General features: G+C 42.3%; 1 protein-coding gene across 3 annotated transcripts; it reads right to left on the reverse strand.

The window, feature by feature from the left end:
* Positions 1 to 429: 429 nt before the first annotated feature.
* On the reverse strand, positions 430 to 26825 carry LOC120915575 (cryptochrome-1-like). Of its 3 annotated transcripts, XM_040326184.1 has the most exons (11): positions 26708 to 26825; positions 23338 to 23569; positions 19924 to 20118; positions 16446 to 16564; positions 15527 to 15681; positions 12742 to 12882; positions 9381 to 9548; positions 8762 to 8902; positions 6205 to 6356; positions 4171 to 4400; positions 430 to 503 (listed from the first exon to the last, which is right to left on the reverse strand). In XM_040326184.1, exons 2-11 carry the CDS (start codon positions 23550 to 23552, stop codon positions 448 to 450), a joined length of 1572 nt encoding a protein of 523 aa, XP_040182118.1. In that variant the 5' UTR covers positions 23553 to 23569; positions 26708 to 26825; the 3' UTR covers positions 430 to 447. The 3 variants fall into 3 exon arrangements, with proteins under 3 accessions (XP_040182118.1, XP_040182117.1, XP_040182119.1); XM_040326183.1 differs by lacking the exon at positions 26708 to 26825 and having other exon boundaries at positions 23338 to 23778; XM_040326185.1 differs by lacking the exons at positions 430 to 503; positions 26708 to 26825 and having other exon boundaries at positions 4280 to 4400; positions 6195 to 6356; positions 23338 to 23778.
* Between the last annotated feature and the right edge of the window lie 594 nt (positions 26826 to 27419).

The following is a 27419-nucleotide window of genomic DNA, read 5'->3' on the forward strand; positions in this document are numbered from 1 at the left end:
TTTTCAAGTGACAAGAATCTCCTTTTATAGTTTTTCTTGAATATATATTTATAAAAAAAAAAAAAAAACACACCAGTGCGGATGACCTTACCATAGCTGCATTTGACCTGCTTTACATTGGGTTTCTTTGTATTGTGTCCCAATGAGATTTGTTTGCATTGCAGGCAAAGTAGGACAGATGGCACTTTGTTATGCTTGGTGAAAGACAGTTTGCCAACAACGCCCCTCTGCACAAGACAGAAAGTAAATGTAACAGATTTCCCTTTTACAGACTTGTGTAAAGATTTGTAATCAGACTTATCTAGCCAGTGGCAGACATTGTGCTGAGTGAAAGATGTCAGAGAAGTAGTCCATTCAAACTTCAAGTCACCCTTTCTGATTTTGCACAGTGTCAGTTCTACCAGCTGTATTGACAGCGAAACCAGTTTCTTTTTTGTTGAATCAACTCTAACTCCTCTTCTTTTTTAACAGATCAGCTACAGAGGGGCTTTTCCTCTTTTGTCCTGCAAATTAAGAATGACGAGTTAATCAATTGTTTTGCCTTTTATATACTTCCTCCCATATCTTCTTTTTACAATGCTAGGCCAGTCCCACCAACACTGGGCACAATACCCATACCGCGGTAAAGTAGTTATATATTCTGTTGCCATAAAAGCAACCCAAAACTACATTCCATTACTAGAAAAGAACTCGCCTGCGTGATGCTGACCTAATTCTACATCTAGAGCTGTTTGTTGAGAGCCTGTTCATACTGGCCTGCAGAGTTTTACTGTTGGGCACCTGTCAGGAGCGGTATGATGCAATTTAAGCACATCACACTGGGGGTTATTTACTAAAAGGCAAATCCACTTTGCACTACAAGTGCAAAGTTCACTTGGAAGTGCAGTTGCTGTAAATCCAAGGGGGACATGCAAGAAAAATAAAACCGCATTTTAGCTTGCACATGATTTGATAATAAAATCGGCAGAGCTTCCCCTCATTTCAGCTCTGGATTTGCCTTTTGCAAATAACCCCCACTGCAGTGTTTATTTCATCAACTAAAATATGACAAACTAAAATGGCATTTTAGTCAAAAGACTAAAACTAAATTGAACTTCAAAATGTTCATACCTCAATACCATAAATAATATGTTCAATTCTTCACTCCAGCAGTATATGAGTTTGGAAATTGTAGAGAAATGTTAACTAAAGCATTACAAATTAATTACACCCATTTGATTTTAGACGACTAAAATGAGTTTTAGTCGACTAAAACGTTGGACATTGTATGCATTTTTCTGCAATGGATCAAGTTTTCTATACCACACTACTTGGCACCCAGGAACTGTGTTGCAGTTTGTTTTCTGTGTCCTTCACAGTTGTGCGGAGACCTGCATTTTTCTGCACTAGGTCTGCACAACTGTGAACAAGCCCTTACATGCTGGGATCAGTAGAGCTTGGGATGTGCTTCTGACCTGCTCGGATGCAAGCGCTGCATGTCTCATAGACCCCAGCACTACAGTCGTGTTTCAGACGCCCACTCCACATGGTCATTTACAAGACAAATCACAGGGCCCCCCTCCGGGTATCGCCTACTCCGGCGCTGTGACGACGTCACTCCCACGCGCATTATGATCCTATTCATAAAACTGGGAATGCTCAGTGCGCTGTTGTCTACAGCTATTGGCTGTTGTCTATCGGTGCAGAGTTTTCTGCAAATATCTACTTAACCGTGTAGGTTAAGGAGATATTTCTTGCACCTTCAGAAAAGCCTTAATCTAGGCTTACCTGTTGGTGCAAGTTGTCAAAGCAAAACTCTTGGCTCACCCTACTGTATTCTTGCTTGTTTTTTTTAATACTCACCTTATACAGAGGTTTTCAGGCCAGTCACATGACTCAGTTTTTTTTATCCAGTGTTAATTTTTCGACTAAAACATTTTAGTCGACTAACCCAATACCATATTAGTCTACTAAAATACGACTAATGCCACGTACAGACGGTCGTTTTTTTGTGATGAAAAAAAGACATTTTAAAATGATCGTGTGTGTATGCTGACTACCCCCATCTCCAACAAAATTGCCTATGCATTAAAGCCACGCTGGGAGAGGGAGGTGGGTCCCATGGAAGATGATCAGTGGGAGGAAGCACTGGAGACCTGTAAAACGGTGTCCCCAAGACTCTCGGACAGACTCACACAGATCTTCATAACACATAGGAGTTACCTTACTCCCATTCGGGTGGCCAGATACAAACGCGATCAGTCTGCACTGTGTGTGATGTGTGGCCGAGAGACGGGCACCTTTTTTCACTTGCTTTGGGCCTGCCCAAAGATCCAAGACCTCTGGAGACAAATAGTGACTTTCCTCCACGATGATATGGGCTCCCCTGTCACCCTAGACCCCAGGCAATGTTTGCTTGGCATACTCCCAGAGGAAACGGACAAGTACACCAAAATATTCGTTCATGAGTCCCTGTTCTCAGCCAGGAAAGTAATAGCTAGAAAATGGATGAGGTCGATGCCTCCCAGTTATTCAGAGTGGAAGGCGGAGGTAAATGTCTCATTGCCCTATAAACGATGTCTGTACATCAACAGAGGCTGCCCAGCCAAGTATAGCAAAGTCTGGGATCGCTGGCTGGGAGATTCGGAGACCTGCGGTTAAGGCACGGACCTCTCAGCGGATGGCTGGGCCGTGCTCACTGCCTCATGTCTCTGCATTGTCTTAGATACTGCCTGTATGTGACCACGTAACTGCTTCGTACTGCGGGCCATTGTGGGCGAATTGCTGTAACTACTCGATGTGTGTTGCCTGCCTTGTATACTGCTACATGTAACCTGTATGTGTTAAACCCTGTATTTACCATTTTTTTTTCTTCTCAATAAACACCTTGTTGAATTAAAAAATAAAAAAAAAGGATCGTGTGTGGGCAAAACGTTGTTTTATGTCTTCAAAAAAATGACAAAAAAAAAAATTCGAACATGCTTGAATTTTTTGTGTCGTTTTTCAAAACGTTGTTTTTTGTTTCACAGAAATTGACCGTGTGTAGCAAAAAACAACGTTTTTAAACCCACGCATGCCCAGAAGCTAGTTATGAAGCACGCTTCATTGGAAAAAAGTGGTGAACCTAACCTTGCTTTGCTAGAGCATTGTGAAAAAACGATGGTGTGTAGGCAACGTCGTTTTTGAAAATGAAGTTTCAAGAACGTTGTTTTATTTCATGATTTAAAACGTCATCTTTTTTCATCACAAAAAACGACCGTCTGTACGCGGCATAAAACAATTGAGATGACTAAAACGGCATTTTAGTCAAAAAACAAAAATTTGATGTCAAAATTAACACTGGTCTGCATTGCGTGTTCATACCTCAATAGCAAATAATAACCTATTTGATTTTTTTCACTCCAGCGCTATATATATATATATATATATATATATATATATATATATAAAAATTAAGCTTGGAAATTGTAGGGAAATGCATTACAATTTAACTACACCTATTCGATTTTTAGATGACTAAAATTTGTTTTAGTCGACTAAAATGTACTAGAGACTTTAAATCGACTAAAATGTATGACATTTTAGTCGACTAAAACAATTGCATAAGACTAAAATGGCATAAGACTAAAATGGCATAAGACTAAAAAACTAAATTGAAATTTGCTGCCAAAATTAACACTGGCTTTATCTTTTGTAGCTCTGCTATGGATGGTGGGCAATCCTCAGAGATAGAGTGTTAACATCAGCACAGCTCTCTGCAAAATTACAGGGTGTGGTGTTGATACACTATGGGGTGGGTTCATGGTACTTTTCACTTAAGCCTAGAACACATGGGCCGAATGTTGGCCACCATTTGGCCCATGTTTATGGCAGCCCATCAGACAGAAGCCGGCTGTGCATGCTGGACGACGGCTCCCAGTTTTTTGTTTTAAATGAATGGTGTGCGTGCGCACGTGCTAGGCTTTACAGCATGTACTCAGTCTTCCAGCTTCAAATTAATTCAGAAGACTGAGGACACAGAGTGTCAAAAATGAATTACTGCAGAGACAGCTCTGGGGAAGAAGCTGGAATAGAGTTCTGCAGCCACAGCTGATTTTTCAATTTATTGAAAAACCTCTGTTTAGGGACTATAAAAATGGCCAGAATTGGGCTGTACAATCGATTCAGCAGGATTTTCTCAATGCTACTCACCCTTTTTGGCACTCCCTCCCTCAGTCTCCTTCGCGCCGGCCCCAGATCTTCTTGCGTAAGCAGCCTTCATGCGCTGAATATTCTGCTTGCTCACTGTTTCATGCACCACGATGGGTTTGGGGTAATCTTTCCCGATGATGCAGCCTGCCCTCTCCTGTATACTGCGTGGAGCCTTCCATGGCTCATATATGTATTCAGCTGGGAACTTCTTTAGAAAGGGCAGGTATTTCCTGTGCAAAAACCAGCAGAAGTTACATAGAAAAACAACAAAAAAAAAAAAAAAAAAAAGGGCAATGAATGCAATTATGTATTTATTAACAAATACGATCATTAAAATGTCAAAACAAATATTTACATATCACATGCATTTTCAGTATTTTTAAATCTGAAGCTATTGGTAACAATCTCTGGTGCTCTGTCGTCGTCTCTCAACTGTGCCCCTGCCTTGCCACCCAAGCTTCCCATGGAGACCTTAGGTGGCTGTTTCAAACACCCATAACACAGACATTCTCACCATCAGAAAACCCCCACTGAGAAATGTCATGCAGCCATCACCGGAGTGCATGCAGACAGAAAGTGGCTGCAGTAGATCAGCAGCACTGAGATGTAACAAAGAAGGGAAAATCAGGTGAAAAGAGTTTTAGTAATAAAAATAGAAAAAATACAAATTGTTCATAATAAATAGTGCACAGGGTAATGCACTAGTGAAAGTGGCTGAATTTGTCATGATACCAGCCTCCTTCACCTTGGAACTCTTAAGCCCCATACACACTATTAGATTTTCTGCAAATTTTTGTCTTCTGATTTACCAAAACCATATAATATGAGGTCAAACCTTAAGAGTTTTAATTGATATGCAATCAGACAGGGCCCTTGCACCACATGGTTTTGGTAAATCTGAACACAAAAAATTGGAGCGCATGGAGGCATAGGGTGGAAGTGACGTTTTCAGGCGGGTGGAACGCAAACACACCCGCACTTCTGGGCCACGTCCTTCACGTGATTAGCATCATCTGGATGCACATGCGGAAGTGACGCCACGAATGCCCGGAAGTGTAGGGTGGAACGCAGAAACCCCACACTTCCTGGCCACAGGATGGCGTGCAATTTTAACAGGCACACTTGGAAAGTTTGTGCCATTAAAACATACGGACTAGATGACAACAATCGCTCGACCTCCACTCACGGAGCCCTAGAGAGAGAGTCATGGGGGCAAGACATAGCTTCATCTTTTTTAGGGGGGACCTAAATGTACATTGATACAAACACAAGCTCCTTACCAGAGAGAGTTGGATCACTTCAAGTGCAAAGTGCACTAAGGTTACCTCTACGATAAGCACTATCGTATGTACAACCAACCATTCGATTTTCCTATCAATCACTCTAACTTTATTCATAAATACAAAAAAGTTCTGTTCTGCTGGGTGGAGAGGGTTTATGCAGATGGGCGTGGTCTAGCTGGATAATTGTCAGCTGGTGCATAGACACATGGATGCATATATAGGGGTATACAGGAGAGATGAGCCATTGACCATTTAGGCTCTGAAGAAAAGGGTATGCCCTAGAAACACATCAGCCGTTTAGGGTACCATCCGATCCCCTCGTCACCAGGTTCTGTCTACAGGTGCAATGGGATGCAGTTCGACTAATTGAAAAGCCTTTTCTTATGCTCGTTTGTGGGTAGAAATATTGCTTTTATACTTTTGATAAAACTTTTATATTGGTATCGCACTAGGTCGGTGCGCCCTCTTTTTTTTTTTTTCTTCTTGGGGGCCTTAGCCTTTCAGGCTCTGCAGCAATGCACATGTACCCAGTGTGCTGCCGATTTCTTATTTTCCAGTTTGCAAGCTGGAGAGTGTGGTCTTGACCATAATGTGTTGCTTCTGTAGAATATGATGTTTTACACAGTTTGTTGTGCATATCCAGAGATAGAGAGAATATATATATATATATATATATATATATATTCTCTCTATCTATATCTCTCTATCACATCTATCTCACACACACACACACACACTTGCCTGTACATACTTTATGTAATCGCCACTCTTGTCCGTCTTCTTCCCAAATGCCACTGGAGAGTAAACACGGAAGAACTGGTGGAAGAAAGCACTAGCTGAGAGCCACATCCAGTTTCCAGCGTTCAGTGCCCAATCAGCATCCAAGAGCAGTTCTTCAAATACCTGAAAGCAGAGGAAGACAGTTAAAGCCCAACTCCAGGCCACCACATTTTTTTGTACTTTAGTCGGGATGAGAACATCGGAGTAGCTGTTGGTGACATTTCTCCTCACAACCGGTCCGGGTGGCCAAACAAGACGTGAGGAGATCTTCCCAACAGGGGCAGAGGAAACAATGCAAACCCAACAAAAGGTTACCACCATTCCTCACTGTGCGTATATATATATATATATATATATATATATATATATATATATATATATATATATATATATATATATATATATATATATATATATACACACACACATACACACACACACACACATATACATATACACATACACACACACACACACACACACACACACACAGTCTCTGACCCCATTCTAGAGATTTTGCCTAATTCCTGTGCCCAGGTTTCCCTAATGTTTAAGAAAACGGCAATAGAAACCTGATAGAGGCTCTAACCTTTCCCTACCCTCAAAGGATAGGTTTTCTGGAGTTGTGCTTCATATCCAACAAATCAGATTTTATTTCCTAGTGTACCTATACAAATACACTGTTCCACTTTTCATTCTTGCTTTGTATGTTCTTTAGAATATGGAAGCTATGCACTGTTCGGAATCAATGCCAAAGTTTTTCTTCTCTTTTGTGAAAAACTTGAATAAAAATGATTGAAACAAAAACTGAAATTTAATCTGCTTATATGATGCCTTCCCTGGTACCATGCTAATAAAGTGTAAAAACCTGTTTTCATTACATACTTTTTTTTTTAGACCCAGTGACATCATTACTGGTACTTCTGATGCAATGCAGGTATATGATGGCTGGTAGGGTGCTGTACATAGCCTTCCTAGTCAGACTGCATCCATGGAGAAGACCACCCTAGGCAATAATTACACGGTATGCAAATGCTGAGCTTCCATGATTGAAGCCGATTGCAGCTCAGCATTAGGTTGAGTAGGTCAGGTGATTCTGGGTGTCCTCCAGCCAGGAAATTATGTGGGCTCTGATTTGCTGAAACTCAGGCCCAGATTCTCGTAGGAGATACGCCATCGTATCTCTGAGTCCGAGCCGTCGAATCTATGTGACTGATTCATAGAATCACTTACGCATTGATTTCCCTAAGATCCGACCGGCGTAAGTCTCTTACGCCGTCGTATCTTAACTGCATATTTACTCTGGCCGCTAGGTGGCGCTTCCGTTGTTTGCAGCGTTGAATATGCAAATGAGCAAGATATGCAAATTCACGAACGTACGCCCGGCCGACGCAGTACAGATACGCCGTTTACGTTAGGCTTTAAAGTTACCCCTGCTATATGGAGGCGTACATGCGGCGTACCAATGTTAAGTATGGACGTCGTTCCGGCGTCGAATTTTGAAAATTTTACGTCGTTTGCGAATAGGGCTGGGCGTCATTTACATTCACGTTAAAAACATTGGCTTCTTGCGGGTTAATTTGGAGCATGCGCACTGGGATACTTTCACGGACGGCGCATGCGCCGTTCGTAAAAGGCGTAATTTACGTGGGGTCACATAAAATTAACATAACACACGCCCACATCTACCACATTTGAATTAGGCGGGCTTACGCCGGCCTATTTACGCTACACCGCCACAACTTTCGTTTGAGAATACAGCACTTGCGGAGGCGTAACGTAAATAGGATACGTTACGCCCGCACAAAGATACGCCGATCTACGTGAATCTGGGCCTTAGTGTGCAGCTTCAGGAGAGGAGTCAATAAAACTGTAGACTGAAGGTCTTTTCAATTTCATAGCAACATGTCTTTTTTGTCACCATGAAATTACAACTTCCTTTTGTCAACACTTAGAACTGGTGGAAATGCAGGGAGATTTTTTTTTAGGGAAACTGAAAGTGTTGCAAAACAAAAAACACATTGTATAAAACTATCCAATAGCATGGGCACACAGAGAGGAACCAGCTTGGACAAGAGTTCTGCAAAAACCAGATTGATGCACAGTTACATTTATTTATTGTTTATATATCCCTTTACTACATTTTGTAAAGACAGACATAAAGCGAAAAAATAAAATAAAAACACACACACACACTCAACAACACACCACCCTCCATCTTACATAACAAAGATTTATAACAAATCACAAATACATCTACCATATGTGAAAAAAAAAAGAAGATAAAAATAGAGCAAAAAACAGAACAAAATGACCAGAAATGTATCATATTTCATAAATGAATATATTGAGCATTCTAATCTGCTATATAGACCATACTAAACCTAAATGTAATTAGAGATTCATTACCATTTGACTGAGTGTTAAATTGGCTTTATCTGAATTAAAACTATAGTCAGCATATTTCAGATATGCATCTCATGCTGACTGATAGACAGAAACCCTTTTGCTACCCCCGATAATCTGACCTTTTGACCTTCTTCCCACGATATCCACAGGTCCCCTCGTGTCAAGAAGCAGGCTACGGCATGGCGGGCCAGGTGGTGGATCCATCCCTCGGTCCTCAGCTGGGTCATGATTGCATCTATAAAGGGGAAACCTGTTCTGGCCTAAGAGAAGAAGATGCAGATAGTGGTAAATAAGCAATTGATCCAGTAGAGGCTCTACCTGATTTGATACAAATGTAATTGACTCTTGAGGTTTGTTCTCCTTTTGACAACTCGAAAGGAGATTATACAGTCATACTGTATAGTTTATGGCTAGCTTTAGGGATATTGAGCCCAAAATAATTTATCCACGTACACTCAACTTTAAAGCAGCTCTAATGTTTTTCAAAAACTGCACTGGATTATGTTATGGTGTTGCATTTTTATTCCTTATTTTACAGCTTCTATACTATGTTGGCAAACAAAAGAGAATACAAAGGTGAAGCGGTTACCTATAGCAACCACATAAATTCATAGCAAATAAAATATCTGATTGGCTGCTGCTACAGCTATATCCCATTTGGGCCTATTGGTCCTCAGACTTCTGAAACTGTATGAGACACCCCCCCCCCCCCCATCTCTGCCATTACCCAGAACTCACATTGCTCCATGCCTTCAGATGCTCCTTATTCTCGTCCCAGTCTACCTGCACACACACAGAATTTCCTTGCATCTTGTCGAAGTTCGATATTCCAGCCCCTACAACATAGTAGAATTCCCGCCACAGTAGCTGGCCATGGAGTGACACTGGTGGACTTGAGTGCTTCTTCTAGAAAGACATAAGAGATGCAGTGATATACTGAAGTTAAACAATCTACACTCAGCTCTGGACCACTTCCACAGCCTATGGAGTGTCAAAAGTGCCACTAAGAAAAGACTCCTTGCATATGAGGCCTGTGTGCACAGGGCCTTACATAGTACCACTGAGTACAGTGTTCAGCTTCATCCAGGTGCAGCTTGCCATAGAATTTTACAAGCTGCCTGCAGCATAGCGGGACACTGCATCTATCCGTCCTAGACACAGAAAACCACCAGCAGATACATACACTGCAGCTTGACACCCCCATGTTATGTTCAAGGGGCCCCCCTACATAATCAGTCCATCCAAAAGAAAAATGTCAGTTACAAATGGAATCTGGTGAGCAAAGTCTGTTATCTTACATCTCTTGGGGACTACGGCACTGAGAGCAGTCTGACGCAACGCCTGGCTCTGTTCTGGCCCATCTTCAGGGTTTTGGGTGTCCTGAACATGGGGTAACCGAATTCCCTCTTTGCATTAAAGGCATAGTTCACCTTTACCAATAAACTGTCTGTGCAGATAAGGAGTGGCAGTAGATTAAAACAAGCTATGCAATTTTAACCAAAGTTGAATAATGCCCTTAGGCATAGGCCATTTACATACCTGATGAAACCTGACTTAAAAATTCCTAGGATGTTGCTTAGAGACTAGGGGCCAGATCCACATACATGTAGAACGGCGCAGCGTATCAGAGATGCACTACGCCGCCGTATCTTACCTGGCTCTAAATCGAATCCAGGAAGAATTTGCGCCGTAAGTTACGGCGGCGGAATTCAAATCGGCGGGTAGGGGGCGCGATTCATTTAAATGAAGCGCGTCCCCGCGCCGATTGAACTGCGCATGCTCCGTTTTGAAATTTTCTGCCGCGCTTTGCGCGAAATGACGTCGCAACGACGTAATTTTTTTAACTTCGACGTGACTTACGTCCATCCCTATTCACGGATGACTTACGCAAAAAAAATAATAATTCAAATTTCGACGCGGGAACGACGGCCATACTTTAACATGGCAAGTCTATGTATACGCCGCAAAATACCATCTTTAACTATACGCCGGAAAAAGCCGACTACAGACGACGTTAGAAAATGCGACGGCCGCACGTACGTTCGTGGATCGTCGTAAATCGCTAATTTGCATACCCGACACGGAAAACGCCACCCAGCGGACGCCAAAGTATTGCATCTTAGATCCGAAGACGTACACCTGACGGATCTAACCCAGAAGCCGTCGTATCTTGTTTTGAGGATTCAAAACAACGATACGACGCGGGAAATTTGAAAGTACACCGGCGTATCAGTAGATACGCCGGCGTACTTCGTCTGTGAATCTGGCCCTCGCTGTTCCTGTTCACCTTCGCCATCACATTAGCTCTCTTTCTCTCAGATTTAAACCCCTCACATGTGCTTTCTCTCTCCTGATGCAGTAGCTCGGAGCTCAACGGTTGAGAGCTCAACTCTTGTAATTTTAAAGGTGAACAGTAACAGCTAGGCTTCTCTTAGCAACGTCGTCAGCAATGTTTTAGGAGTTTTCTTGTTAATAAAAGTAATGTCCTAGAAGTTTTCCAGATGATAAAATGAATAAACAGTATATGCACATATAATCTATGGGAAGATTGTTGAAATGAATGGTCTGGCAAAAGGGTCTCTTTAGGTCCAGTAGACACAGTCCTGGATGTAGTGACTTTTTAAGCTGGCCATAGAGGGGTCGTTCCCCCTACTGCCCGGGCTTCCCTGCCCCCCCCACCCCCCGCCCCATGTTGTGTCCTCTGCAGGGATGGCTCAGGATGGAGAGGGAAGAGGAAGGCTAGTTAATGTTATTTACCAGCTCCACCCGTATCTAAATGAACACAGTGAACACACTCACCTCACTGTGTTCATTCATAACTGAAGCATAGTAAACTGTGTGAGTGTTGGTGTTGAGTTATTCACTTTACGGTCAACACTGAGGACAAGGGGGCACTCTTTACGTCTAGAGGAAAAGAGATTTCACCTCCAAATACGGAAAGGTTTCTTCACAGTAAGCTGTGAAAATGTGGAATGGACTCCCTCCAGAGGTGGTTCTGGCCAGCTCAGTAGATTGCTTTAAGAAAGGCCTGGATACTTTCCTAAATGTACATAATATAACCGAGTACTAAGATTTGTAGGTAAAGTTGATCCGGGGAAAATCCGATTGCCTCTCGGGGGATCAGGAAGGAATTTTTTTCCCCTGCTGTAGCAAATTGGATCATGCTCTGCTGGGGTTTTTTGCCTTCCTCTGGATCAACTGTGGGTATGGAGTCGGGTGTATGGGATTGTACGGTGTTTTTTATTTTGTTTGTTTATTTAATTTTTTTGTGGTCGAACTGGATGAACAGGAAGCCACTCAACACAAAGCACTTCCCTTTCATTTGGTTGAACTGGATGGACTTGGGTCTTTTTTCAACCAGATTAAATATGTGGCTTCACAGAGCCTGGAGACCTGTCATCCACTGTCCAGTGCAGCTGAGGCTGCAGAGAAAGGCTTGTATGTTTGAGCTTTTGGGTGCACACACTAATGCAATAGACATTTAGCTTTGTGTACTGTTACTGGTGAACACATGGTGGGTACCTGGCAGGCAAGAGCAATGTATACTGTATCTGAATGTCCATTTTGAAGACTATTCGAGAAGAAGAACTGAGCACTAAAGATTAGCAGACTGCCCTTATATAAGTATGCAGACACAAAGTACATCCATCACCAAGTAAACTCCATCACCAAAATGTTATATACTTTTTAAAATGGTAATTTGTATTTAAAAAAATGTTCAATTCGCTTAAATAATCCCAGCCATGGAGGTCCTTGTTCAGTCACTTCCTGTTATATAGTGATAAGGCTCTTTCCCCATCTCCCAGCTATGCTCCTGTGTTGTCAACCTGTCACACACTCTTCCAACGAAGACTACAAGAGGCCATCCTAACAAGCATTGCCCAGCCATGGTCCACTGCATGCCATGCACCCATCATCACTGGAGTGCATATAGGCATGAAGTGGCTACAAAAATTATGCAGGAGATCAGCAGTATTGTAATGTAACAAAAGATGAAAACAAAAGTACAGCGTGCACAAAGTGAACTAAATGTCATGGAGTTTATATCTACTTTAACTCCTTCCTGTGCCCCATCTTTAACATTTGATCGAAGGCTCACCCCTTGGTAGATCTCTGCCACTCTCCAATAAAATGTTCGAGCCGACAGACAGCCAAATTTCACATAGGGGCTCAGCACAGTGGTACTGGGGGTCAGCGAGTTTGGTGATGTATCCGGTTTCTGGAAATTACATACCCATGCCTGAGAAGAGACAAAAGCAAAAATAAAGCAACAACGAGTGCAAGAAATGAAAATTTTATATTTTGCAAAACTGTTCATAATTTTTTTAGCAAACAAATGCCGTGATCTGAGCAGAGTCTGCAAGGCCCCTTTCACACAGGCGGACCGTATGTCCGTCTTTCATCCATCCTTTTTTGGATGAAAAAAAGACATACATGTATTCCTATGGGATAGCGGATGAACACCCGCTGACATCCGATGACAGCTCCGCTATGCTCCGAAACTGATGACATAGGAAAACCCATTTTTCCCCCATCTGTCTGCGGATCGGATGAAAATGGACAGATGGTCCGCTTTCATCCGATCCCCCCACAGAGGAAAGCGGAGATCTTGCCTGTCCGTTTCTGCACAGTGTGCAGAGACAGACTAGTCATCCGCCGGTCTGAGGGGGTATCAACGGAGCGATCCCCGCTGAGCAAGCAGATGTCCAAAATGGATCCTCCCGGGATCTGCAGGTGTGAAAGGGGCCTTAGGCCAACTATAGGCATGCAACAGTGTCCGGCAGTGAAATAGGACTATACAAGCATTATGAATCTGCATGTTTGGCCTACAGAGAAGTAACAACCGCCTCTCTCAAAGGGGCAAAACTATAAATAATAGCAATCAGCAAGGAAAATATGATGAAAAATACACTAAATCCATTAAAATGTCTGTTAACCCTAAAGCCCTCTCCATTTATGTAGGTTGGGTACACAAACTGCAATCAATACATCTTAAGAAAAAAAAAAAAAAAAAACACACATACAGTACAGACCAAAAGTTTGGACACACCTTCTCAATCAAAGAGTTTTCTTTATTTTCATGACTATGAAAATTGTAGATTCACACTGAAGGCATCAAAACTATGAATTAACATATGTGGAATTATACATAACAAAAAAGTGTGAAACAACCGAAAATATATTTCATATTCTAGGTTCTTCAAAGTAGCCACCTTTTGCTTTGATTACTGCTTGGCACACTCTTGGCATTCTCTTGATGAGCTTCAAGAGGTAGTTACCTGGCGCAGCACCCCATCACTCTCCTTGGTCAAATAGCCCTTACACAGCCTGGAGGGGTGTTTGGGGTCATTGTCCGGTTGATGGTCCAACTAAACGCAAACCGGATGGAATAGCATGCCGCTGCAAGATGCTGTGGTAGCCATGCTGGTTCAGTATGCCTTCAATTTTGAATAAATCCCCAACAGTGTCACCAGCAAAGCACCCCCACACCATCACACCTCCTCCTCCATGCTTCACGGTGGGAACCAGGCATGTAGAGTCCATCTGTTCACCTTTTCTGCGTCGCACAAAGACACGGGGGTTGGAACCAAAGATCTCGAGTTTGGACTCATCAGACCAAAGCACAGATTTCCACTGGTCTAATGTCCATTCCTTGTGTTCTTTATCCCAAACAAGTCTCTTCTGCTTGTTGCCTTTCTTTAGCAGTGGTTTCCTAGCAGATATTCTACCATGAAGGCCTGATTCACACAGTCTCCTCTTACCAGTTCTAGAGATGTGTCTGCTGCAAAAGGTGGCTACTTTGAAGAACCTAGAATATGAAATATATTTTCAGTTGTTTCACACTTTTTTGTTATGTATAATTTCACATGTGTTCATTCATAGTTTTGATGCCTTCAGTGTGAATCTACAATTTTCATAATCATGAAAATAAAGAAAACTCTTTGAATGAGAAGGTGTGTCCAAACTTTTGGTCTGTACTGTAAATATGAACCAAAATAATGACTTGCAATTCCCACACAGGAGATTCATTCCCATACCAGGAGTGCACACTGAGCTGCGCATGTGAAAAGGCAGGCAAGTTTGATCTATGACAAAATAGACATAACATGGCAACACAGTGGCTTAGTGGTTAGCACGTCTGCCCTGCAGAACCACAGATAAATCCTTTTGAGTCTCCAGGAAGAAAAGCACCATAGAAAAAACAATGAAAAATAAAACTTCTGCAATAAAAAGCGTGCCTGCTCCCTTTTTTTTTGTTTGTACTTTAGTTCTGCTTTAATGCCGAACAGAAAGGTACCGTAACTAATATTCTATAAAAAGTGCTGAATGCCAAAACCACTTCAACAATACAAACCAACAGAAAAAAAAAAAAAAAAACTGAATAGAAATACAAATGCTAATCATGTGGGTTAGTCCCTGGTTGACAATTGTTGGATTTGTTACAAATAGATATCCTACAGGCTCAGGACTACTTTCTCAGAACAAGCGATAGCCGGTGAGCCATTCTTCATGTGTGGGGTGGCCTGGTGCCCTACAACATCTCGATGAAAAACACAAATCTTGGGTCAGTGGGCTTTGTTCTCCTTGTAGGCTCAATTCACAAAGCTAAGAATTCCGGAAAATAATTTAAAAGGGAAAGTCAATTGGCTGAAAATAAAAGATCCTTATCCTTGTGTAAAGCTTTGTATGTTGATCCTTATGTATTACATGGCTTTATTTTCTGTAGTGTTCCTACTAGTATGGTGCACAGGTTACTGCTTTCTTGTGCATTGATCTGAGAAAGGTTTCTACAATATACACAATATGGATTGTAGAGGAACATTGGCCATAATTATCCAACACAAAATATTATTTGATCGGAAAAATATTTCAGAGGTCCTGACCGTTCTCTTCATGTAGAGGTCCAGCCTCTGCAGTGCCTCGGTCTCTCCGCCAGGATACAAGTGAGGTCCGAGCTGCGAGGGGTCTTGTCCCAACTCTTCTAGGGTGGGAACGCCGTATTTCTCATTGTAAGTTGACTTCCATGGAGTGCAACAATCTAAATGACAACAAAAAGAAGTGGGTGAGCCGTTTGGACTAAAAGTGCTGTCGTTCCCCCTCAAGGATAAAAATGGCCTGTATTTCATAGAATAATCAGAAACTATCGCCATGGTGATCACATTTTTGTAGTAAGAAAAAAAAAAAACACACACACACCTTCTAGCTCAGCTGTCACAGGGCCTCACACAGAGAGACACAGCGACAGCTGAAGCGGTCAGGCTGTAGGTGTCAGAGTGCAATACAGACAGTAAAAAAAAGTAAAGTATTAAAATGCATTTTTTTTAAAGGCATTTAAAAGAAAAAAAAATTATTATAAAATGTGTAATATATATATTATATATAAAATAAATAAATACTTATAGCATAATATATATATATATATATATATATAAATAAAACACCCCAAGAAGAATATTTGTTAAATAAAAAACAAACCTACTATTAAATGAAAGCTTGAAGTCCTTATAATTTTTTTTTTTTTTTTAATGATTAAAGGTATGCAAATGAGCTATAGAGTTAGGCTGACCATACGCGGTACGAATCTGGGGCAGTTCAACAGGAACCGACAGATTCTAACCGTTATTAGGCAGGCCAATTGTACCATGTTGAACGATGAGCTTGGGTACAACCAGCCTGCCACATATGCTTCCGATTATCGCAAGTGGCTGCTATAGCCGCTAGCGATTATCACTGTCTTTTCCTGGTGGCGTTTTCTTTTGAAAGGAAGAAGCTTTCACCAACCCATGGTCAGACGGTCCTTACCTTTCATATCATCCTTTGTTGGGGCATTATAAGGCCGCTTTGGGGGTCCTATGGATGACAGCACAGTCTGTAGACGGACATAAGTCAGCGGGGGCTTCCCATTGTTCTCAGCAATGACCCTGCACATGCAACAAACATTACACATAGTACACTGCAAAATCTTACTTATGTAAGAAGCAGAAATCCATAGATTACACTAAGCAAAGAAACCATGCAGTCCTCTACAAAATCACAGACTGTAGAATATCAAAGTGTAGCTTTTACAATTTATTAGAAGGACACAGTCACTTTTATGTTTAAATTTAATAAGCAAAACTAAGGTCTCTGCTTAGAGTCAATACATTTATGGGGTGGCTGTATACATCCTAATAAGAAATTAAAAATTACATAATAAAATCAAGCATCCAGCTTTGCCTATTGCAGGCCGTGGCCAGTTATTCATTTTCTCTCATGGAAATTTTCCAGCTTGCTGAAGAATCTCTCTATGGGCAAAGCCTGGACCTTCTCTCCTCTACAAAGTACAGGGGAGGGTCAAAGTAATGCCTGAGCTTTGTTATCACTGCCAGGTGATAATAATGGCGGGTTCCAGTGCGTCAGCGATTTGAAGACAGATGGGTCCCTACCATTCGATCCCAGGAAGATATCTGCCTTCCACGGGTGGCCTAACACCATACTACACAGTCATGTGGTCACATTTTATAACTGCAGGACTATGGTGGGTGAAAATATAACAAAGTGTGTGTAATCCCCAAAAAACAGTGCAATATATTGCAGCTTACTTGTGGTGACTGCATTTGTTTTCTTTTTTTTATTTTAAGGCTTTTTATGCTTCATTTCACCTGGTGATTCTGTTTGTTCCTGTCCTAAAGGTGGCAATGTTTATTCACCTTACTGTATCAGGGAAACTGAAACAAGACAAGACTACAGAACCCCATCCCTCACTTATTCTACAAAACATAGGGGGGGCATTGTTCTTCAGTGCTCAAAATACTGTAGCTGGCTTAGTAGTAATTGACAAGAGTCAGCATAGGCAGAGGGCACAAGAAGTTACCAACTTACAAGGATCTTTGGCAGGATCAATGTTTTTTTTTTTTTTTTTAGAACAGATATTACCCTCTTTCAATGGTATAACAGAAGAAATAATCACGTTTTATTGTTCCGTTTTTCGGGTTTAGATACACATCCATTTAAGACAGCAAGGCAGTTTTTCGGTGCTTTTTTTTTTCAGCAGACCCAAAGTAACATTGTGTTCCAGTGGGAATAAAGTGGTTGAGCTAGAACAGGATGGTAAACAGCGTAAGTCACATTCAACCGTAAGGTGTAATGTTATTAATTGTGGAAAAGAAGAAAGGCAACAGCGCTCTCTACAGTGACAACCCAATCCATACACCAGATCCACTCACAGGTGCCAAGGCTCGATGTGTCCCAACACACTCCAATGCAACTGTAGTAAGGAGAGCGGCAAAACTGTAATCCTTGAAGTGTCGTTTATTGGGACATCAGAGTGACAATAAAACAATGATACCGACAAGTTTCAGCAATAGCCTTAGTCGTAGTGCTACAACTAGGCCATTGCCGAAACGCGTCAACATCATTGTTTTATTGTCACTCCGATCAGGGGTAAAGTCCTGGGGAAAAAAGTGTGGGAACTCCCACCCAAGATCCACTCCACCACCAATAAAAAATAAAAAATTATACGCTCATATGCATAATTACTAAACCGCATGCTTTTTTTTTTTTTCCGATCCACTGTACCTTAGTAATCCTTTATATTACTGGCCGTTTCCTGTATATGGATTCATCGGGTAGTGTGCAGGTATTCCGTCACTACCTCGATGCCGCAATGTCTGACACTACCCGATGAATCCATATACAGGAAGCGGCCAGTAACATAAAGGATTACTAAGGTTCGCCTGCCCCTGACAGTGACTCGAGCTGGGCATCGCCGCTTAGTGAAGGATTGGCTCGGGCGGCTCGGCAGCTCTCAGCTGCTCTAGTCCTGCAAAGGGAACTGCGTTCCTGCTGTGAAAAAAGTGCAGGAACTCCGTTCCTACGCGTTCCCGCAGGAATTGAGCCCTGACTCCGATGTACCAATAACCGACACTTCAAGGATTACAGTTTTGCCGGCTCTTCTTACTAATGTTAATAATTACAGACATTTATACAGTGAGGAAAAAGTATTTGATCCCCTGCCGATTTTGTTCATTTGCCCACTGACAAAGAAATTATCTATCTGGTCCCATAGTCATGCCTTGAGATCATTGAGGAGATTCTCCCGTGTAGTTCTGGGCTGATTCCTTACCCTTCTCATGATCATTGAAACTCCACAAGGTCAGATCTTGCATGGAGCCCCAGACCGAGGGAGATTGACAGTAATTTAATTTTTCTTCCATTTGCGAATAAATCACACCAACTGTTGTCACCCTCTCACCAAGCTGCTTAGCGATGGTATTGTAGCACATTCCAGCCTTGTGTAGGTCTACAATCGTGTCCCTGACATCCTTGGACAGCTCTTTGGTCTTGGCCATGGTGAATCGATTGTAATCTGATTGCTTCTGTGGATAGGCGTCTTTTATACAGATAACAAGCTGAGATTAGAAGAGAGTGCTCCTAGTCTCAGCTCGTTAACTGTATAGAAGACACCTGGGAGCCAGAAATCTTGCCGATTGATGGGGGATCAAATACTTATTTCACTTATTAAAATGCAAATCAATTTAGAACTTTTTTTAAATGCCTTTTTTTGGATGTTGTTATTCTGTCTCTCACTGTTAAAATAAACCTACCATTAAAAATTATAGACTGATCATTTGGCAAACATACAAAATCAACAGGGGATCAAATACTTTTTTACCTCACTTTATAGCGCACACAATTTATATACTGTACTTCTACATCAGTCCCTGTGCTCAGGAAGCTCACAATCCTGGGTCCCCATCTGACATTTATATATACATATACTAGGGCCAATTTAGCCAATAAATCCTACCAGTAGGTCTATGAAGTTTGGGAGGAAACCAGAGAATACAGAGGAAATCCACACAAGTACATGCAAACTTAATGCAAACAGTGTCCTGTCTGGGGATTGAACTGAGAAACCCAGTGCTATGAGGCAGAAGCGCCAACTACAAAGCCATACCACCAAGGCGTTTTCCTCACTTGTCCAAGTGGCTTCCTTTCATTATTAGAGCCTGTCCAGTTGAATTTGACCTATTAAAACTCACTATACCATGACCTGGAGAAAGAAGACCTACACAGGCTTTGTTTGTATTGTAACAGCCTTGAAGTGAGATTATGTGCTGGTGAGGGTAAAAATGAGATATCACCAAGATAGAAATTGGTACACTGGTATTGTTTACTACCAGGCGTTTAGGTCTATATGATGAATGGTAAAGTAACCATTCTATCAAGTATATAAGAACAATGTTAACCTGCAGCAACTACAAAACACACAACACCCCACCAATCACCAATCACTCACCTTTCTACATCATAGAGGGTGTTTGAGACCCTCTGTATGACCTCCACCTTGTGCTCAGCTGCCAGTCTCTCCACCTCTGCATCCCGCTGCTTGGAGTATGGCTCAGTGTCCAATTCGAAGGTCAGCCGGGTCACTTTCCACTTTTTGAAAAGCACGGGGAAGACCTCAGCAGGTTTCCCCCTCACCACAAAAAGCCTGAAAAGGAAGAGAATCAGATAAATGGCCACACAGAGCACTGATCAAATAAAAGAGAATTCTTGTGTAACCCACGTGGTAAATCCCAACTCCACCCTAAACGTTTTATTTTGTATTGGAAAGAGCAGAGAAAGGTTAGAGCTCATGCACATTTTTTTTTATGGTTGTCTACATGGTTGGACACATTTCCCTTTACTTCCCGAGAAAGAAAATATAACCTCTTCAATGGGAAGACATTTTTTAGTGTGGGGAAGGATTAGAACTCCTGTCCATGGGAGCTAACCCTTACATTAGGGTTAGGATTAGAGTTTGAATGGGTTAGTTAGTGGTTAGGATCATGTTGACAACCTCCACCCCCATTTTCTTGTACAGGTAAATTATAACTTCCCACTTAAAGATTTGGAGCTTGCTTTATGTTACGGTTAAACTGGATGAACTTGTGTCTTTTTTAACCTGACTAACTATGTAAGTGTATGTAAAGCCCCCTGTAAGTTTTATGCCGTTTATGTCCCCAATCAGGAGAATCACTCCTCTCTATTTGTTCTGGTGACCGATGTCTCTGCTTCAGGAATGATAGGGAATCCACCACAATTAAATAAAAACATTTTTTTAGTATACCAATTTTTTCTCTCTGGCCAAGTGATTAGCATGTCCTTTTTTTCCCTCATCTCTCCACCGGGGCCATACTTGTGTGCAGAGTGCATGAACCTTGTCCTCTGCAGCAGCACTGTGGCCCAGGCTAATGCAAAAACATACCCCGAGAGGGCAGTCCAAGGCTTCGGGGCTCACTGGAAGTGATGCTAGACATCATTCAACCCTGAAGGAGACTGGTCAGCAGGATTGGAGAATGATGCAAAGGGCAGCTTTGGAGTGTGTAGTATGTAAGTATTGCTTGGGAAACTTGGTGCACACCCTTTTAAAAAAAAAAAGAAAGAAAGTTGGGGGGTTAACACAAGCAAATGTTTCATCAGTTGGAATCACTGTCTGGACTTAGGCTTCATGCACACGGCCATACAGCATGCAGAGCCTGTGCAATAACTCTCCTGGGACTCGCAGCTGGAGCGTACAGCCCCCATTGAAATAAATTAGAAGATCTGACTGTATAATTGTGCATCAGGGATTGCATAAACCACCGGCACAGACATTATATGTGTTCAGAGCACAAGTCTGTGAATTTGCTTTACGTTGCCTCTGGCGCACAACTGCATACAGCCGCATCTTTTAGTTTAACTCATTGGGCAACTGTACACAGAGGCTGTGGGTCCCAGAAGGGTAATTACACAGACTCTGCATCCTGCATAGCCAAGCCTTAAGGCTTTCACACAGGGGCGTTGCGCCATTGGCGGTATAGCAGTGCTATTTTTAGCAGCGATTTATCGTAGTTTTTGCGGCCGCTAGCGGGCGCTTTTAACTCCCGCTAGGGGCCGAAAAAGGGTTAAAACCGCCCACAAAGCATTTTGGAATGGTGTATACGCCGCTCCTATAGAGCCTCAAAAGATGCAGCTGGCAGGACTTTTTTGAGAGTCCTGCTAGCACACCACTCCAGTGTGAAAGCCCAAGTGAGAGAAGAGGCTCTATCAGGGCGCTTTGCAGACGCTATTTTTAGTGCTATAGCGCCTCAGTGTGAAAGTAGCCCAATACCATACATTAGTCAGTTTTATTTTTCGTTCTGCGGGTTGAACAAACAACTGACCCGACACATCTACACATTCAGGGTGGATGGGGGAACCCGCCCTGCTGTGTCTTTGTATTATAGTTACATAGAAGGTGAGGTTGAAAAAAGACACAAGTCCAACCTGTGTGTGTAACTAGATAACGATAAAAAAAAAAAGTTACTAAGGCGCCGCCTGTAAGTAGAAGCTGAGAGGGGAATCAAAAAAGATTAACCCATTAACAGCTCAACAATGATAGCCGTCACCTCAATTAGATAACACTAAGAGGTGTGTTCCTCTGAATTAAACAACAGCATATAGAAAAAGAAAAAGGGGTTTCCAAGGAATTCTACAATGAGAAACAGCCGGCGTTAGTCAAAAATTATTAAATATTTAGTAGAAAATTCCACAGACACTAGAAACATTAAAAGTTATATCTAAATAACTGCCACCACATTCAATGTAAAATTTTACAACGTTGTCAGAGGACACCAACGCCACCACAGACTCGTACCACATATATATATTATTATTATAATTCCACATGTTCAGGAGAAAATAGATCATAGAACCAAGATAGATGGAACCTAGAGTTGAAGAATTCCTTGGAAACCCCTTTTTCTTTTTCACTCTACAACCTATGTGTGTGCTTTTATGTCAGTATTATATTGTATATCCCTGTATGTTGTGTTTTTTGTAATAATCGATGCTCCCCGCTGAAACCACTGCCTGAGGAAGAGAATTCCACATCCTTACCGCTATTACAGTAAAGAACCCTCTATGCCAGGGATATGCAAATTAGCGGACCTCCAGCTGTTGCAAAATGAAAAGTCCCATCTTGCCTCTGCCTATGGGTGTCATGCTTGTGGCTGTCAGAGTCTTGCAATGCCTCATGGGACTTGTAGTTCTGCAACAACTGGAGGTCCGCTAATTGCATATTCCTGCTCTATGCAGTTTAAGTTTAAATCGCTTCTCTTCCTATTTTAGTGAATGGCCGTGGTTTTTTTTTTTTATTCCCTTTCGCAGAAAAGTTTCATCCCTATGTATTTTTACATTGAAATCATATCCCCTCTCAAGCATCTCTTCTCCACAGAGAATAAGTTCAGTGCTCGTAAACTTTCCCCATAACTAATTTCCTCCAGACCCTTTATTAGCTTTGTTGCCCTTCTGTGGACTCTCTCCGATAATTTGGAGTTCCAGTGTGCGACCAATTTCTTGTTTTATTCTTCTTCCACGGTGGTGACCCGAGGTCTGCACCTGTGATCTACCCTGCACCTGATTCTGCCTGGAGTGGTGTGCTTCTCCTTGTTCTTTGCTAAATACTACACTGTGTATCCTTACTTAGGAGTAAAAATGAGCTCCGGCGTATTCGCAAACCCCACGTGCAGAACCCGCCAGGAAGTCGGCACTGCACTGCGCCAATTACAGACAGTGTGACATTTCCCAATGCGCGACTGAGATCGGGAAATGTCACACTGCCTGTGATTAGTAAAGCGCAGTGCCGACTTCCTGGTGGGGTTTGCGAACATGCCAGAGCTCATCCTTACTTAGAAGGCTCAATGCATACCTGGAATTAATCTTTTTCAGGTTTTCATCCAAATCCTTCAATGCCTCGATGAGAAATCTCCAGCGATTGACACTAACTTTCATATTCCTGGGGAACCAGGGATCCAAGATGAAAATGGGGTGCAGTTCGGCACAGTCTTTCATGGCAGCGAGCAGGGCGGGGTTGTCATGAAGGCGAAGTCCCTTTCTGAACCAGTGGATTGAGCGGTGGGTCATGGTGCCTGGGCTCTGGCCTGCATTTAGAAGGTTACATGTTAGAGCCATACAAAGACATCTACATACTTTATGCACAAGGTTGTACAAACAACAATGGCCTTTAGGCTAGGTTCACACTGCTGCGAATCAAAATCGCGCGATTTTGCCACCATTTCAGGGAATGCCAGTCTATAGAGCTGAATTCGCATCACACACGGATCAAACTCGCACAGGACCCTTTTTTCCCCTGCAGCTAAGGCCCCGTACACACGACCGAACATGTCCGATGAAAACGGTCCGCGGACCGTATTCATCGGACATGTCTGCTGGGAGCTTTTGGTCTGATGTGTGTACACACCATCAGACCAAAATCCCCGCGGACAGAGAACGCGGTGACGTAGAAGACACCGACGTTCTCAAACCCGGAAGTGCAATGCTTCCACGCATGCGTCGAATCAATTCGACTCATGCGCTGGATTTCGGTCCGCTGGTTAGACATACTAACCAGCGGACATGTCCGACGGACAGGTTTCCAGCGGACATGTTTCTTAGCATGCCAAGAAACTTTTGTCCGCTGGAAACCTGTCTGCTAGGCCGGAAAAGTGTCCGCTAGGCCCTACACACGGTCGGACATGTCCGCGGAAACTGGTCCGCGGACCAGTTTCAGCAGACATGTTCGGTCGGGTGTACAAGGCCTCAGATTCGCACCGCACTGATGTAAACCGCACAAATGGTTTCTCTGTTAAAAAAAAAAAACTGCACAAATGGAAAACAATGTTATTTTAATGACTTGAGAATTTGAGAAATCGCAACGGCTCAAATTCGTAATAGAATTCGCAGCAGTGTGAACCGGGCCTTAGTGACCAACAGCAATCACATATCCCCGCTTATCAAAGAGGGAATGCTTGCATTGCTGTACTACGATTGCATAAGGAAATAAAACCCAAAGACTCTCATTACAAACGTACAAGTTTCTTGCACCATAAAATAGCTAATCTCCTGGATCATCTGCCATCTGATACCTTTTCAATTGAGTGCGGTCATTGATACCATCCATGGCAGGATTACCAGGGATTATTTTATTAAAAGCTGCGTTTTATAGCATTCATTTAGGCCCCTCGGGAGCAAATAGTCGCTGATGGTAATTATGATATCGTATAGTTCTATCGCCACTAGAGTGTGCTGGACTTGATATTTCTCATTGTAACACCATGATTTTATATATACTTCCTGCACTATTTTGTATCTTACTGCAGGCCTCGACAAAATCTGGGCGCCAGGTCGCAATTGCGACAAGAAATTGTGACCTGGTGGGGGCGCATGAAGGCACAAGATCATGTGTCTCCGTGCGTCCCCACCTCCACCGCCGCGCGATCGCGGCGGGCCCGCGACGGCCGGTAATTGAGGCCGCGGCTTTGCAGCCTTGTGAAGACCCAAGCTGCCTTCTGTGACCTGGCACCATCTGGTGGTGGCCGTTGGCATTACAAGTAAAACAGCAGTTCTAATGCGTGTTTTTTTTTTTTTTTTTTTACTGTTTTCACTGCCATCTCCTTCCCTCTAATTAGAACCCCCAAACATTATGTATATATTTTTTTTATTCTAACACCCTAGAGCAGGGATATGCAATTAGCGGACCTCCAGCTGTTGCAGAACTACAAGTCCCATGAGGCATAGCAACACTGACAGCCACAAGCATGACACCCAGAGGCAGAGGCATGATGGAACTTGTAGTTTTGCAACAGCTGGAGGTCCGCTAATTGCATATCCCTGCCCTAGAGCAGGGGTCTTCAAACTACGGCCCTCCAGTTGTTCAGGAACTACAATTCCCATCATGCCTAGTCATGTCTGTGAATGTCAGTGTGTTACAATGCCTCATGGGATGTGTAGTTCTACAACAGCTGGAGGGTCATAGTTTGAGGATCCCTGCCCTAGAGAATAAAATGGTGATCGTTGCAATACGCACTTTTTTGGGGAGAAAATACACTTTTTTTAATTAAAAAATAAGACAACAGTAAAGTTATCCCAATTTTGTTTTATATTGTGAAAGATATGGTTACGCCGAGTAAATTGATACCCAACATGTTACGCTTCAAAATTGCGTCCGCTCGTGGAATGCCGACAAACTTTTACCCTTTAAAATCTCCATAGGCGACGTTTAAAAAATTCTACAAGTTGCATGTTTTGAGTTACAGAGGAGGTCTAGAATTATTTCTCTCGCTCTAACGATCGCGGCGATACCTCACATGTGTGGTTTGAATACCGTTTACATATGCGGGCGCTGCTCACGTATGTGTTCACTTCTGCGCACGAGCTTGGCGGGACGGGGCGCGTTTTATGGCTCCTAACTTTTTTAGCTGGCTCCTAGATTCCAAGCAAATTTGTCAAACCCTGTCTTACTGTTTACCTAAATACTTTTCAATAAACATTATTGGAAAAGAAAGCTGAAGATTTAAAAAGATTAAAAAATTGGTTTAAAATTACATAAATCTTCCATGAGATTTGGGTTTTACATTTACTATAATTGGCAGCAAGTCATAAACAACCCCCCCCCATTCAAACAATTTGTAAGCTTTTGATCAATTTCAAGCTTGGCAAGTCGATCAGCTGTAGACAATTTTTATCAATGGTTTCTGATCGATCTAATTATTATCTGCATGAGTGTCAAAAACCGATCATAATACAGATCGATCAAATGATCTTTCCTTTAATAGATCATTTCAGATAGATCGTATTTTTTAATTAATAGAATGATAAATTGCTTGTTGCGATCATTATTATCTAGATCAATAATAAATCGTAATGCAGATTGCCACATTTAAAATACGCCGTTCACACATATGTAGGTGTGACAGTGCAAGCGCGATTTGGCACACTGCATTAAGGGTTGCCCATTCATTTCAATCACCCAAAAAGAAAGTATGACTTATTTTTTTTTTTTATTTAATTTTGCTGAAACGAAGTGCATTGTACTGTTACCCTGCTTTTTACAATGTGTGTTGGCAAGAGGGATGCCCATGTTGTGTTACACAACTGTAAACCTAGCCTAGGAAGTAAAGCATGCTGGAGGGGAGGATGAAGTTTAGGGTATAAAAAAAACACTAAGAGAATCATTTAGAAAGGAAGACAGACAGGGCTGCAGAGAAGTCTGAGCAGAATGATGGGAGTAGTAGTATTACCTGTAATGATGGAGATTGAATAATCAGAGCTGGTAAAGCTGAACACAAAAAGTTGTTACATCACCAGCAAAGAGTTATACAACATTCAGCTTCCTGTCTGCTGCCCAATGAGAGCTGAGCATGCTGGCCACACCTCCAGCACATTAACCACTTTCATGCTGGAAAAGAGTCATTACAAATCCGTGACAAATTGTGACGGGTTCACTGAAGGGTAGTGTCGTAAATCCCCTGGAACGCATCACATTTGCCGTTGGAGCGCAGTCACGTGACTTCCGCAGCATTCTACGATAGGCAGCAGAATATGACACTGCAGGTGTCTGTTCCCATCATGCTGTGTGTCTGAGCAGACAAGGCTGACCCCACAGCAGTGTCATCTGGGGTCACACAGCATCTGCAGCCACAGAAAAACAACAACTCGCCGATGTAAATATTATTCCTTTATAAGCTTACACACCTAGAATGAGTAAAATGTTCTAATTTTTAAGCCTCTCTATTATAATGTACATAAGTATAAAGTGTATCTAACCCCATGATCACAAATAGATGCAATGTATTGCATCTTATCGGTCCTTACTACAGGGCGGTAAAAACAGGCGACTGAGCTGCGGTTTTACCTCTCCTCCCCCTCACTGCTCACCTAATGCCAACCATACAGCCGAAGGGACAGGTCCCTGCTGAACCGGCCAAGCTTCAACCTATGTATGGCCAGCAG

The sequence above is a fragment of the Rana temporaria genome, chromosome 10 (assembly GCF_905171775.1).
Source record: "Rana temporaria chromosome 10, aRanTem1.1, whole genome shotgun sequence".
NCBI classification, from domain to species: domain Eukaryota; kingdom Metazoa; phylum Chordata; class Amphibia; order Anura; family Ranidae; genus Rana; species Rana temporaria.